The sequence below is a fragment of the Thermobia domestica genome, chromosome 9 (assembly GCF_964235325.1).
Source record: "Thermobia domestica chromosome 9, izTheDome1.hap1.1, whole genome shotgun sequence".
In the NCBI taxonomy this organism is placed as follows: Eukaryota; Metazoa; Arthropoda; class Insecta; order Zygentoma; family Lepismatidae; genus Thermobia; species Thermobia domestica.
This window is the reverse complement of record NC_137462.1, coordinates 77,331,608-77,350,144: the sequence shown is the minus strand read 5'-3', so window position 1 is coordinate 77,350,144 and position 18,537 is coordinate 77,331,608. Positions and strand designations below refer to the sequence as shown.

Sequence of the window (18,537 nt, the reverse complement as noted above, 5' to 3'; positions counted from 1 at the left end):
CAAGAATAATTCAAGAACCTGCTTGAGTAGATGTCCGACTCCCACCAGGCGCCTTCCTGGATGACGGATAGGGGAATTTAAGCTCACAGTATACAAAGCACTAATTAGGCCAATTGTAACCTACGGCAGCGCAGATTTGAGGGACAAGCAATACGCAAAATATACAGATCAGTAAAAGAAAGTGATAATTGGTGAACAAGACATAACAAAAATTAACTCCGTACTGGAAAACGAAGATATAGTAAGATTTATAAAATTACAAAGAATAAGATGGCTGGGAGAATGGAGAGCAGAAGATTATCGAAAAGAGTATTAGAGGGTGTCCGGGAAATAGGGACGAATATTAAAGTGCTATAAAACTAATATAAAATATATTGATTTTTTAATAAACACATTGAGTAACTTCTCCCATATATGTATACATACACATTAGGTAATTTTCTCACATTTATGTATGAAAAATTGTATCCGGCATATGACCACCCAAGGCTGCACGGCAATGAGCAATGCGTTCATTCAAATTTGCGATGACGCGTTCACAAACATATGGTGGGATGCCGTTAATAATCCTCTTCATTTCATCCTTCAGTTGTTGTATTGTCTGTGGTTTGTTCACGTACACTTTAGATTTCACAAATCCTACAAAAAAAGTCACAAGGGGTAAGATCGCATGATCTGGTAGGCCATTCCTGATTTCCTCGCAAAGAGATAATTTTTTGAGGAACTTTTCATTCAGCAGACCAATTGTTTCACGGGATGTGTGACAGGTCGCACCATCTTGCTGAAACCAAAATTCATCACTTTCAATTTCCATTTCATCCAAAACTGGGAAAAACCAATCTAAAAGCATGTGTCTGTAACGGTCGCCGTTAACAGTAACGCCAGCTCTCTCATCGTCTTCAAAAAAGTACGGGCCAATCACTCCTCCTGCCCAGAACCCACACCACACAGTCGTGCGTTGAGAATGCATCTGTTCTTTCACAGTCACTTGCAGATTTTCTGTACCCCAAATTCTGCAGTTCTGCTTATTGACGTACCCACTGAGATGGAAGTGTGCCTCATCTGAGAAAATTATTCTTGTCGTGAAATTCTCGTTCACCGCTTGTCGAGCCAATACCCATTGAGCAAATCGATGTCTCTTTCCATGATCTGTAGGCTTCAACTCTTGTGTAAGTTGAATCTTGTATGCATGCATTCTCAGATCTTTCGACAGGATTTCATGCAGTGAACTTGGTGATAAATTCAATTGTTGAACTCGTCGGCGAACTGATTTCATGGGGCTTACGGTCACACTGTCACGCACGACAGCAATGTTTTCTTCTGTTCGAACAGAACGCGGTCTTCCAGTTTGCTTAACATTTAACACTGACCCCGTGGTCTCAAACTTTAGGACCAACTTCCGAACTGATGATTCAGTAGGAGCAACATTGCGTCCAAGTGTCACACGCAAATTTCGAATGGTTGCCGCGGGACTTTCCTTGTTTTTGTAATAACTTTTAATCACTTGGATGCGTTGCTTTGTCAAATTCCCCATGCCGAAATAAACACCAACCAACAATGCTCATCACACAGGCTACTAATCGGAAGGATAGAGGATAACAAACATGGTAAAACCACGGCTGCCAACCGTCATATGACAAAATGGTGCAAAATTCAAATTCGTCCTTATTTCCCGGGCACCCTATACAAGAGAGAATATATTTAACAAGGGAAAAGGAAAGACAATTACTAGGTAGACAGACGATGTAATTAACGATCTGGAAACTAAAAGTGAGACAGTGGTGGGAGGTCGCTGAATGCAGAAAAGCATGAAGGCATATTGCTTGGAAGGCCAAAGCTCAAAGGGACTGTAATGCCATGTGATAAGATAAGGTAATTCAAGAACCATACACTTTATTCCTATAATGAAAGAAACTGATCAAAATATGTAGTTTTACAAGCAGCCTGGATTTCTTGAGGAAAGGGTACTGAGGAAGGCATTCGATTAGGGTTCTTTGGTGAGTACATTTTTGTTTGGTTATTTGATATGCATCCTTTTACATCAATTAAGCACCAAACAGATTAATTTTGGAGGTAAGGAAAACGAATGAGGGTGCAATTCAAAGAACTCAGTAATTAGGAAGATATCCCTTTGTATAGAAGCAGAAATGTTTTGGCTGAAGTTGCTATTTTTTAAAACTTACTTTTTAAAAATAACTGTCCGCACCCGAGTTCTATCGATTATAATAAACCAGGAAAAAACAATCAATGAAAAAACATTTTATTAAATATTCATACATAAAAGACAGACAAAAAGTTTAAAAAAAAAAAAAAAAAAAAAAAAAAAAAAAAAAAAAAAAGAATGAATCGTTTCCAAGACATTGACTAAATTATATCTGAATAGAAATACTGTATTTCTGTACAAAGGTCTCCATAAAATACAACTTGGTTGGAATTTTTTCTTGTTATACCTGTTTAGACATAATTCAATATATATTGCTGAAAGGACGATTGTCTGAATGCCGTTCATTCTAGCTTTTTAACTGCTTTGTCTTCGGAAATGGATCACTGCCTTCATCAGACACATTATAAAATAAAATATAAATGATAACAGCTTGTATATCTCAGAAAATGAGAGGTGATCTTTTCTAAGAACTGATCAGATCCTTCCTTTCATTTTAAACAACATTCAATTGCATACAGATCTCAACTTTTAATGATAAAACTTTCATTTCTTTAAAAATTTAAACTTTTAATTGGTACAACTGCGTTATTCTATATATACCTGTGTTATCTTTCCTTCCTTTTCTGCTCTATCCAAAATCTTTCTCCACGAATAATAGATATTCAACCCATTATTTCAATTCATCAGTTTCTCTTTGTATTCATTCCGCCTCTTTCCATTTTCTTTTAATATTTTTCTTTCCCTTTTCAGTCCTTCCACCTTCCCAGTCTATTTCGCGTCCTGTTTCTCTCACATGCTTATATACAGCGTTATTATCCCTCTTCAATCTAGCCTTGTTCTTGTGTTGTTTAATCCTTTCTTCTAACCTCTTCCGTTTCTACTCATAACTCATTTTGCATCCTTTTCTTACTTTGTTGACTCTCCGTTTCTCTTCTCTTCCTTTCCAATAAATCTAATATTCTCCTTCTCTCTTTACTGTATGTTCTTACTACTCCTTTCTTTAATAGCTTCTTCAGAACTTCTCTTTTCTCCTATGCTTTCTATACCAAGTCTTTTTTTAAAATTCTTTTCTTCTCATTCGTTTGGCTTTCCTTTTATCTTCTTTCTTGCTCTCCTCTTTTTAATTTTGCTTTGCTGTATCGGTTCTGCACTGATGAACTACCATAAACATATTTCTGGTAAAATTCCATTTAATTCTTTCATCAACATCGCTCTTTCTGTGACAATACACATCTACTGAGCATTGTTTCCTGTACCACATTGTTATGAATCTCCTTTCTATCTTATTATTATTCATTTTTTATTGTCATATCCAAACAGTTGAATTCATAGTCTTTTTCTATTCCTTGTTCTTTATTCTCGATCGTTCTCAGAAACTGTTCAAACTGAATCTTTGTTCTTTTCCAAATTCCTAAACAATCGTCCACATATCTGCAAAACATAACTAATCTCCCCTTCCCTTCTTTGTACACCTTCTGTTCCCACTTGCTCACTATATCTTCTGATAATAATGGGCTTAATCTCGAACTTATATTCAGTCCTTTATTATTCACACTAACTTCTCTCCTATCCTACACACAATGTTTTCCCATATCAGTTTTAAGGCTTTTATCACTACTGCTTTCTTCTACTTCCTTATTATGTTATTCTACATTTCATTTTTTTAATTGAAATAGTGGGCTCAATATTCATGATTTGTGGAGAATGATTTTGGATACCTATAAAATAACACAATTAAAAGTTTCAATTTTTAAAGAAGTTTTATCATTAAAAGTTAAGATCTGCATACAGTTAAAAGTTGTGAAAAATGAAAGGATGGAACTCATTGGTTCTTAGAGGTGACTTCCTCTCATTTTCTAAAATATATATATATATATATATATATATGAGCTGTAGCATTTAGATTTTATTTCGTATTGTGTCTGATGAAGGCAATGATACAATGCCGACACTGTACCACTAGGGTCAATCCATGTCAATTCATCCAGGTCATGAACCCATAGTCTCAGAATGGCATGAAAATTTTTCAGTTTACTCTACTTACCATCCTTATTGATCACACCAAATTTTAGTTTGATATCTTATATACATTTTTAGTTAATTTTGTTTTAGTTTGGTAAAATATACGTTTTTGTTGTTGCCGAGGGTTAAAGAGATTACGATATTGATATAGTAAATAAATCATAACTGTTGATTCTCATCATATCACGATGATTTTTTCACTAAAATCAGGGCACAAAATTTCCGGTCGCCAGGTCGCCATTGGAGACTAGAAATTTAGAGCTGGCGACCAATGTTCAGTATGTTACTGGATGATTTGCTAACAATTTTCATAAATGGCCCTTCAATTAAGACTGTGATCCGAAAATTGCAAGCGACAACTGGTACCGTACTTCAGTGCAGAGAGAGAGCATTACACAAACGTAAAGTCTTAAGGTAAGATATTTTTTAACATATATATGAATTGTCGAATTCAAAATTGATTATCCTGAATCCATTTGTCCGGTTTGAAATTTTATGTTCGGATGTAATCTCTTTCTTTGTCAAACCAAAGGCCGCGAGTGGGGAGGGGAGGGGGGGAAACTTTCATAATTTGTTCGCGAGATGCTGGCGACCATCATTTTTGGATTGGCAAGTGCGTCTGACTTTGAAATTTTGCGCTCTGCTAAAATGATCACAAAAAGATACAGAATAAGGTAAAAATACATTCAGCAATTGTATTTGAATTGTTGTAGTAAATATTAGCTCAAACCAAGATATTACGATTTTTTAAAAAAAGAAAAAAACGTAACATTTTAAAATACAGTAAAAACTTAAAGGCACTACATAAACCAAAGTATTTTTTTATGTATTTGTAACTCTAAAGGCATGAGCTAATGTGTTCTGAAAAAAAACCTGTGGGCTTTTAACTGCAAATATTTTTTAACCATTTATCTTTAGAGTACGGCCAGGTATTTCAAAAAAAATCATAGACCTTCACGTTGGTAACCCTAGCGTCGTTCCTAATTGTCACAGGGATATGAACCATACCTCGTTGCAAAGCTTATGGAACACAGGTTCCAACGGTAACTTTTGTGCCCGCGGTTCCCAACCCACTAAAGAAGAAGAAAATAGTTATTCACTATGAGTTTAACGAATTATACATATTCATCAACATACAACAGATTGAATATAATCAGTGAACGAAAAAAGAACTTACCAAATCATCTTAAAGTCCTGATGTGTCTCATTTATTATTTACACCATACAGGTCCTGAAGTGGAATTACAGAAAATGTTCTTTTACAAATTTAAATAAAACACTAACAACATTTTATTTCTGGGCTTGCATTTGTTTCAACATCTTGTTGCACTGAAGATTGATTGAACCAATTTCCTTTTCCAAAGAATAATACATTCTTCCGTATGCTTTTGTGACTGGGGGGTTACACATGAAATTATGTTACTCATAGGAATCCAGCAATCATCACCTTTTTGAGGCCAGTGAAAAGATGAAGCAGGCCCATGGGGGTGCATAAATTTAACTTTAACGTCACCTTCATCTTCATGTTTTGACAAAACTAATCCAAAATACCACCAATCATCATAAAGGCATGCAATGTAATTGTGCACACCACACCAACATCAGACATCTTCATCGAATGATTTTCTCCAGAAAAGTTGAATATTGTGCAAAAGTTATCATCTAAATTTACTCGTTTTGTTGCAATCGAGTCTTCAGATTTGGGTTCAAAGTGATGAAAACTACGTGTTCCAGGTACTGTCCTGGCTTGAGTGAAACAACCTTCTAGCTTTTTTCGTGTCTCTATCAATGTTTCTTTTCGAATCATTATGAACTTTATATTTTCTATATGTTCCTTGCAACATTAATAAATAAATAAATAAATAAATTTAAAAAAAAAAAAACGGAATTACCAATAGCATTACCAGGACTACGTTGGAGACTTGCTTTTGTCACGATGCGCTTGACAGTGCCACCTATACCGTTACAAGGGGACTTCCCATGGCTGGTGGCAAAAAAAAAACCTTTTTAGCTTTTAATCCAAAGTCTTTTTCATGAAGGCACAGATTGAGAAAGTTCTTAGTTTTTATAGTAACAATCTTTTGCGCTTCATAAACAAATGTTACATCATGCTCCAAATCATAAGACACTATGCACAAATTGGAAACTACTATGCACAAATCGCAGTCTCTTTAACCCTCGGCAACGACAAAAACGTATATTTTACCAAACTAAAAAAGTATATAAGATATCAAACTAAAATTTGGTGTGATAAATAAGGATGGTAAGTAGAATAAACACAAAAAAATTCCTGCCATTCCGAGACTCTGGGTTTCATTTGATATTTTATCTGAATGATTTGAAACGGACTGACCCACTATTATTTATTGAACGTGATTTGGTTTTGTCAGATTTTACCTTTTTTATGTATAACTTTATAAACTACAATTTTTCTCATAACTGTATTTCCATTCCTATAACAGGAATGAAAAGGCAACCGCAATAGATAACATACCAATCGAATTCATTAAAAATATGGGAGACAAAGAAAAGAAAGAATTGTTCCGACTATGCAATGAATTATATGAAATAGCAGAGTGGCCAAAATACTTTCTGAAGACCATCATAATACCGAAGGCTAAGAAATCGAACCCAAAGAGATGTGGGGATTATAAAACTAATAGTCTCATATCTCATGCAACTAAAATTTTGCTCTGAATGCTGAACAGAAGGTTATATGGAAGAACAAATGAAGAAGTTGAGAAGAAGAAGTTCGGGTTCAGAAGAGGCAAGGGCACAAGAGATGCAATTAGATTATTAAGGGCAATCGGTGAAAGATTTATAGAAAAAGGGAAAGAGGTGTATGTTGTATTTATTGATCTAGAAAAGGATTTTTACCGCGTGAATTGGGATTTGTTGTTGGGAGTTCTAAAGAAGATAGGGTTGGAATTGAAAGATCCAAGACTCATAAGAAACTTATACATGAACCAACAAGTAAGTGTTAGGATAGGGGAAGAACTGACGGAAGAGAGTGCAATTGGAAAGGAAGTTCGACAAGGATGCTGCCTCTCGCCAACACTAATCTAGAAGAGATAGTGAAAAAGAGTTTACATGATAATGGCGGCATTTCGGTAGGAGGTAGAATGATTAGATGCATAAGATTTGCAGACGATATGGCGCTTCTTGCAGAATCTGAAAAGAAAATCAATAAAATGTTAGAAAAAATGAGGAAGAGCTTTCAAGAATATGGGATGAAAATAAATGTTAGAAAGACAAAAGCCATAGTGACTGGAACGAAGGGGTGTGTCAAATATAAAAGTGGGAGGGGAGAAAATACAACAAGTGAATAGTTTTTGATATCTAGGTAGTATTCTTAGTAATGACATGAAGTGCGAACGTGAAATAAAAGCACGGATAGGAATGGCGAAAGAAGCCTTTAGGAAAAAAAAAAGTCTATTTTGTGGGACCTTGAATAAAGATTTGAGAAAAAGACTCATAAAATACTTCGTGTGGAGTGTTGTACTGTATGGGGCGGAAACGTGGACATTACGTAAAGGTGATGAAAATCGACTGGAAGCCTTCGAAATGTGGCTGTGGAGAAGAATGGAAAGAATTAGTTGGTTTGAGCGGAAAACGAATAAGAGAGTGTTAGAAATGGTGGGTGAGAAAAGAACACTTTTAGATATTATTAAGAAGACGAAGAGAAACTGGTTGGGACATTCCCTAAGAAGAAATTATATCATGCGGGACGTCCTAGAGGGTATGGTGGCGGGAAAGAGAGGGAGGGGGCGAAGGAGACTACAATTAATGGATGATATAAAAACAGAAAGATCATAGGTGAAGACGAAGAGGTTAGCGGAGGACCGTGGAGCATAGAAGCTTCTCAGCTGCGGCAAGTGACCTGCTAATAAGGGCAGAATACCTATGACGATGACCCATTTTTCTCGAAAAATTAATTTTCGAGGTAATTGCACAAAACTAGAATTCATTCCCTAAAAAACAAAAAACCAGCGGTTCAAATTAAGGATACTTTCCAGGATATGTTGAAGACGTCAAAATAAAGATTTTCACAAAATTCTGCATGGTAGACATTTTTTCAATGTCGAAGTCTAATTTTACTGGGTGACTACTGATAATACGACTGTTTTTCTTGCAGAGAACTTCAATTTTCAAAATTTGCGAATTATTGTTGAACTATGATATTAACCCTTGTAGCTGTAAAAACAGTATTGTATCGACTGTATCTATTTTCTTTTCTTCAACAATTAAAAATTATAATTGATAAACTGAAACGAAATGGATATACAAATACAGACAAGCAAGAGATTTGTGGACTCACCTCTACATTATCTGGCAGGTTAATCATCTCGTTTTGGAGTTGTTGCGAATGAACACTGTATTTTCCCATCAGACTATCATTCTCTTCTTGTAACCTGAAAAACAAAATTTAATCAGAAATTAATACACACATTTTCCATCAAAAGTAGTGAAAGTTTACAGTCGTAGTAAATATTTTTTTACTGAAATTTTAATATTTATGTAAAATCTCACAGAAATTTTACACATAACACCGAAACATCACATAGCAATTTATGGGGACTCAGAATTCTGTCTCCTATTTATTACTATTAACAGTATGCACTCATATCGAGAATTCAATTGAATCAAAGAAAGCCTGAATGAATTGCTCCTCTAAAGCAAATATTATCTTTAATGTATCGAGTCGCTAGGAAAGTGCAGGATCGATTTTCTTATTAGCACAGAACCTCACCCTTTCCTCATTGAACGCCCTCCAAAAACGCCTATCAAGTATGGTGTCACCTCTGATTAGTAACAGGATAATAGACTTAACGAAACAAACTTGTAAACTAGCATAATTTCAATATAAAACATTTATGCACATTTACTATTACACAATTACACTATAAATAATTACGCACCTGTAAGTAATCACACTTTAAATTTCATTTCTATGCTTTCATCATCATAATAATACGTAGTGAACATTATCAATTTAAGATTAATAAATCGCCAAGTGCGTAATACCATTAAGAACCATGATCTTTTACGAGCCCTGGAAATCTTAATCGGATGATTATTCCTTCGACATTTCAAATTTAAAAAAAGTGGAAATAACTGTGTAAACTCTTAACTTAATTCGCCAAATTCAATAATCTTGTTAAATTACATTTATCCACGACAGAATTATGAACATTTAAAATCCAACGGAACAAACTTTCATTAATGTTGTACATTGCCAGACAGCTTGTATAAGCATGTATTTGTTAATTGTCACTTTTGAAATTGTCAATAAACGAGACTAGTTTCCTTCTTGCTTTTCCACGCTCCTTTCCGTCTAGCCTGATACTTCCCCATTCACTGAATGTCAGACTCATCATTTTTCGATTAAACAAAACCACGGAGGACACATCGACAGAGGGTATTCACCATAAGGTTTAGGAAGGTGCAGGATCGTAGTGAAAGGCACGTCGCTCCATTGGAGAACAACCAACTCCATATCTTGGGAGTACCATTCTGTTGGTTCATCGCCACAGATTCAATAGAGTCCAATATCTGACTAGTGGAATGAATGTGTAGGAGAACATCATTGAGACGCATCAAGACGAGAGAACTCGACGCCCCTGGCAGTCCAGCAGGATTGAGTTCCAGTTGTTGGCTGACTCCAGTACATCCAGGCTCCTCCAGGGAAAACCATTCATCATCCAGATGACCAGGACGACACCAGTCTCATCGGATCTGTCAGGCTAGTGCTCATCCTTTATCTCTTAGTCATAACCTATCTCTCTCTCTCACCTTTTCCCCAACTAGTCATTCTCAAAATTAAAACATTTGAATTTTATTTAAATTCAATCATAACTCTTCCAGTTAAGTACCGTGTTGTGCATCAGTTTCATCCCCAATTGTTACATTCATTTAATGAATATTTTAGAGATTATTCTGAGCTACGACTGATGGCACATCACCGGCACATAACAGCATCTTGTTTTTTTTTTTTTTTTTTTTTTTTTCTATTTATGTATATTAGTACCGTCAAGTGGTCATATAACTGTTTGTAAGTGATCAGCAATATTTTATAAAGATATTGTTGTATTTTAGTTTCTTTCTTTCTTTCTTTTCTTTTTTTTTTAAGGAAAAAAAAGATAAATAGAATGTAAAAATTTTTGGGAAGCGGAAGCTCTTTACTTAGCGTTTGGCAGCTGAAGGCAATAGAATTGGTTGTAGAAATCTTACTAGCAAAATAATCATCCAATTATGATTCCGACTGTTAAGCTTATCAAAATGTGCTAGATTTATCTATGTTAAAATAAAATTTATCTAAAATTCAGTGAAACTCAAAACGATGCCCTTTTATGAAATTCCTTCTTCGAATAATTTTTATATTTGTAGGTCAATTAGAGTAGTTTACTGCAGCTTAAAAACACAAACCTTCAATTCAGACTAGAAAATAGTATATTTTGAGGTAAACTCATTTGCAAATTACTGGCAGTTAAAATTTTACTAAAGAGAGATTTAGTTTGGTTTCTGCAAAATTACGCAGTGGAATGATATTTAAAGTACAGGGTATGCACAGATTGATTTTTGCCAATGTTCTTTAGAAAATATATATCAGGAAATCTATTTTCACCTATAGAATGAAACACATTCAATAAAATCATGTTGCTTATAAGATACAAAGATATTGCAGTATACTTACATTCATATGGGTAGTGTTTTGGTGAGAGCCAACCTCAACTGTTAATACATGAGGTTGAAGGATTCGAAGGGTTTCCATAAAAGCTGATCAGGTGGCATATATTGTGGTTAAGTGTGGCTAAATATGGGGGACAATAAGAATGATGAATATGTTTAAAACATCGCACTCACCATTCAAAACTAACTTACAAGGTGTTCTGGGACACTTTCAACCCCATCTACACGTACTAACACGAGTATGTGAGTAGCGATGTAGTAAAAAAAAAAAAAAAAAAAAAAAAAAAAAAAAAAAAAAAAAAAAAAAAAAAAAAAAAAAAAACACGTAGATATTATCAGGTTCAGAAAAGACTGAATAAATAAAATAAAAAGGATCACGTAGGATCAGCCTATATCTACCTACCGGCCGCCGTAATTCAAATATGAAGAGTTGACAATTTCCGTAAACTTTGTACGCTCTCTTCGTTTCACAAATATATCTATAATTGTGTTCCAACTATTCAAAATCCAAATTTATTAGCATTTTTTTTTTCTAACTTTGCTCTTATGAAAACATCTTTCTTACTTTTCTATCTATATTACTATTGGATTTATGTAAAATTTATTTACGTCATATAGATAATTTTCTTTTCCAAATATTGTGATAATCCTGAGTTTGGGAATTTAATATAAGTACACGTTACTTGATCCAAGATGAAATATGTTCATATTTATATACATATATATAAAATTTATTGGGTGTTCTAAAAATGTAAATTAATTTTGTTGTTCGTGGGTGGATGCCAAGTCAAAATAAAGCGAAAAATATACGTAATTTTATACCTTTCAGGTCCTCATCTGGAGACGCGAACTGCACTGTGACAACGTCACATATAAAGGACCATAAAGTAGATCTACCAATCCATCGAATAATTACATCGATTCTTTCCAGATGGCAGTTAAAGTCCAGATGGAAGCTGACACTAGCACCACCCATTAGCGTAATGATCGATGTAACTGTTTGACGGATTCGTAGGCAATGTTAATTGTTCCAAGTTAATTTAAGACGTTGCCACTTAATGAAATTTTTGATTCGCCATAGCAGCTGAAGGAGGCCCCGCAGAATATATTGTTATATAGCATTTTCGCTTTATTTTGACCTGTAGAATAGTGCTTTGTTGTCCGTGGGCGCCATTTTTATAACACCCGATATATAAGGGTGTCCCTTATTATGGGTAATTTCGCGTTGCGATACCAGGGTGTCTACTAAAATTCCAAAATGAAATTTCGTGACTTTTTCGTGACCTTTTCTTTCCCAAACCCTAACATTTACTAACATTTTCAAGAGCGAATTTGGGTGCAAATTGGGCCAAATTTTCATGCATGCGATAGAATCGTGCATTGCTTGCAATTTGGTACGCGTCTAAAGCCGACCATAGACATTTTTTGTGATGAATTTTAATCTATTATAGAACAAAATTTTCCAGTTCATGCTTATATCTGTACAGATTTTAAAAAATCGTGACCCAAAAGCTAAATTTCTTGACTTTCATGACCGTTTTCTGATTTCGTGACTTTTTCAAGACTTTCGTGACCGATATACACACTCGCTACACACATACCGATACCCTGGATACATACACCCACTAAATGTATTTTATGTGACCGTAAACACGCATTAGTGAAATAGCAGCTACCTACGAGAACGTTAACCCGTGCCGACTTGACGACGAAGTCATGAAATGACTTTTCCACATTATAATATTATTTAGAATGTCCAACCATGATAACGGAGTAACTAAAAGAGATAGAGAAACGAAACTTTGCACAAAGCAAGTAGAGAAAAGGGGACAACTGCCCGTGTTTTGACGAACATCACCGGATGAACAGTGCTGCCAACCCAAGAGAAAGTTTGTAAATCGAATGACCTAAATTGCATATCATCATTAGAAGCAACAATGAAAATAAAGTCAAAAGTGATAGTAAACGCAGATCAATGTTGCAAACTTTTCAAAAAATAATGTAAAAGATGTGTTAAATGCAAACGCCGTGGCGCACACAGGGAGTGAGGTACTTTAATTTGTACATCTTAAATTAAATATTTACAAGAACTGTTTATGCTGACTCCAAGTCTAGAAGGGTCCGTTGAGCAGTATTGCCATCAACAGAAGAGAAAATTTGTTGATCTCTTTTGGGAAAGGTACAATAACTCGGAAAAGATCACTAGTGCAGTATGGTTTAAAATCTATAATGCAAGGCGGTAGAGAATGAGGAGCAGTACCATTGTTACGTGAAATCGATAAGTCACGTGCTGACCGAGATATTTGGTATCTTGTTAAAGCTGAAAAGTAAGGTTTGTAAAAGATGGCGACGCCGCACAGTGGGTTGGAATTCTAATAATCTGTTGAAAATATGAAAACAGCGCAATTTGCATGGGTTTATGTACTCGTGGGTTTTCGAGGTCGCTGACAGCGATGATGACGTCAAAAACGACTTACCGATCTTTCACGACCACGGTACTGCTGCTCATGTTTTAACGCCTTGCCTTATAGGCTTTAAACCACACTGCACTAGTGACCTTTTCCGAGATATTGTACCTTTTCTAAACTAAATTTTTCTCTTCTGTTAATGGCAACACTGTTCCACGGACCCTTCTAGACTTGGAGTCAGCGTAAACAGTTTTTGTAAATATTTAATTTAAGGTCTACAAAACGTTAGTACTTCACTCCCTGTTTGCGCCACGGTGTTTGCGTTTAACACATCTTTCACGTTATTTCTCGAAACATTTGCAGCACTGATCTGCGTTTTCCATCTCTTTTGTCTTTATTTTCATTGTTGCTTCCAATGATGATACCCAATTTAGGGCATTCTATTTACAAAACGCAACTTTCTCTTGGGTTGGCAACACTGTTCATCCGGTGGTGTTCGTAATACACAGGCAGATGTCCTCCTTTCTTTACTTGCTTCGTGCAAAGTTTCGTTTCTCTGTCCCTTTTAAGTTTCTCCGTTATCACGGTTGGAATTTCTAAATTATATTATAATATGGAAACGTCACTTCATGACTTTGTAGCCATGTCGGCACGAGTTAACGTTCTCGTGAGTAGCTGCTATTTCACTAATGCGTGTTTACGGTTACATAGAATACATTAAGCGGGTGTGCCTATCGCAACACTAGAACCCCTTTAATCCATCACCTTTGGAACGCAAAAAAGGTCGGATTATCAGAAAATGCAGAAAAATACTGATTTACATTACAAGAAACATTCACTGAACTCCGAAATGGCTGTACTGTTCTCTGCAGTAGAAACATTGAAAAAAAAAAAGTACAAAAGCTGTTGATATTACTGTAAAGAGCAATACATACTGAATGTACAGTATTTGCTAGGTAAGCCTATAGTAGAAAATTACAGTATAGTAAACAGTAAGCACTAAAAAGTGCATAGTGCAGCACGGAAAACATGCACAACGAAAGAAACGATACAAGAGATGACGGAGCACTGAAGCGGGCAAGCGGTAACGGCAAGTAAATAGTAATGCCGTGACTGCAGTAAATGTCAATGGGCCTTGTGAGTCACTGACGCGTCGAAACAAGTTCGGCTCGAGCACGGTCGGATCAACCGGAGTGGCGGACCAGCCGAGGGCGGTGAGAGGGGTGCTACTGTATATTATTATTATATATATATATCTATCTATTTATATCTATCTATCTATCTATCTATCTATCTATCTATCTATCTATCTATCTATCTATCTATCTATCTATCTATCTATCTATCTATCTATCTATCTATATCTATCTATCTATCTATCTATCTATCTATCTATCTATCTATCTATCTATATATATATATATATATATATATATATATATAGATAGATAGATAGATAGATAGATAGATAGATATACATAGATAGATAGAGATATATATTGGTAAGATGTTTCCCGAAAAAATATATATATATATATACTCATGTCCAAAATTATTGTCGCATGTCTATAAAAATGTTGTTGTAGGAAAGTAATTTGATAACGAATTCGCCCGGTATTTTTTATAATGTTAGTATGTGCATAATCGGCAAAGACATGTATGTGGTAAATTTCATGTCAAAAGAACAGTAAAACGAAAATAAAACTTTCTGGCCCATTTAGTTACATTTTGTTTTACTCATTCCAATTTTCGTATTTATAATTCTTTTCCTATGAAATTTACCACAAATATTCCTTTCCAGATTATACACATAGTATCAGTATTAATGGTACCCAGCAAAATCATTATCAAATTATATTCTTACAAGAAGACAGTTATAGATATGCGACAATCATTTTGGGCATGAGTGTACATTTGCTATTTATTTGGAGCTGTGCAAGCTGGGATTAAATCAGGACTCCATGCAAAGTGGGCACACTACCATTGATCTATCGATTATTATTATTATTATTATTATTATTATTATTATTATTATTATTATTATCTTTAATAACTTCGGAATAAAATAACCAATTTAAATAGTTTCCTTGATGTAGAGTTTAATACAAAACCTGCATTCGAATTGGTCAATTGATACAAGAAAATCTATTTTTTTTAAAAAAAAAAGAACACACACAGAACTTCCTTATATGAACTTCTACTGGAATAAAGACGTACCTTTTCAACTGTTGGCGTACATCCTTCCTCTCGGACGTGAGTTTCTTGAGCTGCTCATGTACTTCAGTATAAGTCTGAGTATATGTTTGCCGAAGCTCTTGTAATGCTTCTTCTGCATCGATCATTTTCGCATTAAGTTCGGCAACCTTAAGGAAGAAGAAAATCCTTTCAAATATGTTACATGTGTATCTTAAAGCACAGAAAAAATCATGAGAAAATAGTAACATTTTATAGTTTTATTATTTTTTTATTATTATTAACATTAACAAGACAAGAAAACAAAAGTATGGAGATATATTAAGATCGCCCAAGGGAGTAGTCAAAATATATTTGCAGAAAGCAGATAATACATGATTTTCCCATCTACTTCTTTTTCTTTCTTTCTTTTGATTATGGGTTCAAATTATATTAAGTTTTAAGTAGTTATGGTAATTATTGTTTTATCTGTAATATCCTCGAATTACCCCAGCATTCCGTATCTATCCTTTAAATTTTCGACGGTAAACTCCTGTTACAACCTTTTCTAATAGCGTATAGCAACAAGACACACTTTCAAAAGGAACATTGTGTAAAGGTTGTGAAAGCACGCTCTTTTAAGTTATCGAGTTTGGCTGTTATGTATCAGCTTCACAAGACTTAGTACGCATCAGTATTTTAATTTTTATATATATGCATGCGTGTGTATGTTTAAGTGTAACTCGAACATCTAGAGCAATTTCAAAAACTTGGTACACACATTATTTACAATCTGGAAACTAATAATATGGGACCAAGATCTTCACAGCAAACCTAGTGCGTATGAGAGGGGGATCTTATAAAAATGATCGAAAATAACCGATATGAGTGTTGAGTCCATAATTTTCGGGGTCGTTGAAGCAAATCGGACATTCCCGATGCCGTTTAAGTCGAAGTTAGCCCCTATCAGTACTCCTGGAGGGAAAGGGTGACATTTACAATCGAAAACATTTATAAGTAGTGTCCCTTTCGGCAGCGAGGATACATGAGACAAGGATCTACAGCTTAATGTGGGATCCGAACCACATAAGCTTCCGCCGGAAATCGGAACCCGGCATCCTAGCCAAAATAAAATAATCAAAACGGACCGATATTAGTGTCGAATCAAGTTTTCGGGGCTGCTAAGTTAATTGGTGACACTTCCGATGCCGTTTAAGTCCAAGTTTAACCCTCATGGGGTGGTGTAGACTCCCGAGCGCCTCTAGGGATGTTCGGAAGGGGGAAATGTATAAAAAATATTGATATTAGTATCGAATCCATAGTTTTCGGGGTCGCTGAGATGAACAGTGACACTCCAGATGCCGTTTGAGTCCACGTTCGTCTCCCATTAGCACTCCTAGATGGTGGGATGTGGTGATACGTAAAAATAATCGAAAACTACTAACGTTAGTGTCGAATCCATAGTTCTCCGAGTCGCTGAGATAAATAGTCACATTTCGGATACCGTTAAAGTCCAAATTCATCTCCCATCGGCATCAGGGTGAAAAATAAAATGTCTAAGATAATCGAGATTAGTGTCGAATCAAAGTTTCGGGGTTGCTGAGCTGTTAGTGCCGATTCCGATGATATTTAAGCCCAAATTTAGGCAAGAACAGGCACGACAGCTAGCTCGGGAATTAACAAGGGCTATGCCTGTTATTGGTCCTACTCGGTTCCTTATGTTGTGTAGGGGCAACTCTGAAGGTGTTACTTCTCGTTATTTATTCTACTCAGTTACTTATTTTCTGACAGGGGTAATACCCAAATATACAAGGTGTTCCATAATGATGGGACACATTTTAAACAAATATTTGGTATTGTAATAATAAGTTTTAATTCAAACTATAGTGAATACATACGTGAACATAAAGGAGTTTTGTACACTACATTAAGCTTTAAAAATCATGTCCTTCAGGTAGCCACTGTTTCAATGAGAAAATTCTTAGGCTCTGTCTTTAAGCTGCAAATTGGTGCGATGAAGCCTGTCAACCGAAATGGCTGCAATTTCCCTCTCAATTTCTTCTTTTGGTGCATCCATTGTTCGTGGTTTGTTGGCGTATACTTCTTTCTTCAGGTTAGCCCAAAGGAAGTACTCTGCGGTGATATATCTTGTGATCTTCCTGGCCAACTGATGTCACCAAATCATGAAATGAGACACCCTGGGAAGTATATGCGAGGAGTTGTCATAGGCTGTCGTGCTGTGACCAGTTGCGCCATCATGTTGCATCCAGATTTCTGACAAACTACGATGTTCTAACTTAGGAATGAGAAGCGTATTGAGCATGTGGTTATAACATTTATTATTAATGGTAACGACAGAACAATCTTTGTCCTCGAAAAAGTACACACCGATGACACACGCATGAGTCACGGTACACCAAACGGTAACTTTGACACTATGCAGAAGTTTTTCGTGCACATTGCGAGGGTTTTCTCGATCACAAAACCTACAGTTTTGATTATTAAAGTAACCAGACAAGTGGAAATGAGTGTCATACGACGAGATTGGGTGCTTAAGAACAGTTTCGTCCTTGCTGCGCTTTATCCAAAAGCGTATCATACAACGTTATTCGACTAAGCCTATCTGGTGGAAGCAATTGCTGCTACCAGTATCTTATACGGATACAGCGGCAGGTCTTGCTTCGTGGAACATTCACTTCCTAGGACAATCGACTGGTAGACTTGTTTGGACTTTGGTGTATTGCGTTAGCAACACGCTTTTTTTTCTTCTTTCATGTTTCTCGGTAGTTCCTTACTGCACAGAAAATCAGTTTCCGGGATGTTGTATCGTGCTTACTGAAGTGTTGTCTGAATTTCCTTTGTGCTGTGATGATCGAGTCTTAAGAAGTAAACTACGCCACTAAAACGTACCAATTTTCCTAAGGGTCCACATCATCATCAATGAATGACAAACTCACGTGCATTGGCTTTCAAGAACAGTAACATAAATTATGTAAGATTACTTACGTCTCACAAAATTAAATAATTACGTGTGTCTCATTATTATGAGACCCCATATATATATATATATATATATATATA

The 18,537-nt window shown here is 35.5% G+C and overlaps 1 protein-coding gene across 3 annotated transcripts in view; it reads right to left on the bottom strand.

Moving 5' to 3' along the window:
* Rbpn-5 (Rab GTPase-binding effector protein rabaptin-5) overlaps window positions 1–18,537 on the bottom strand; it is a 94,151-nt gene that overhangs the window by 25,437 nt on the left and 50,177 nt on the right. For all 3 annotated transcript variants that reach the window (XM_081771383.1, XM_081771380.1, XM_081771382.1), the window contains exons 10-11: window positions 15,502–15,647; window positions 8,505–8,598 (exon numbers count right to left, since the gene is read on the bottom strand). In XM_081771383.1, coding sequence (XP_081627509.1) covers window positions 8,505–8,598; window positions 15,502–15,647 — 240 coding nt within the window. The remainder of the gene's footprint in view (window positions 1–8,504; window positions 8,599–15,501; window positions 15,648–18,537) is intronic.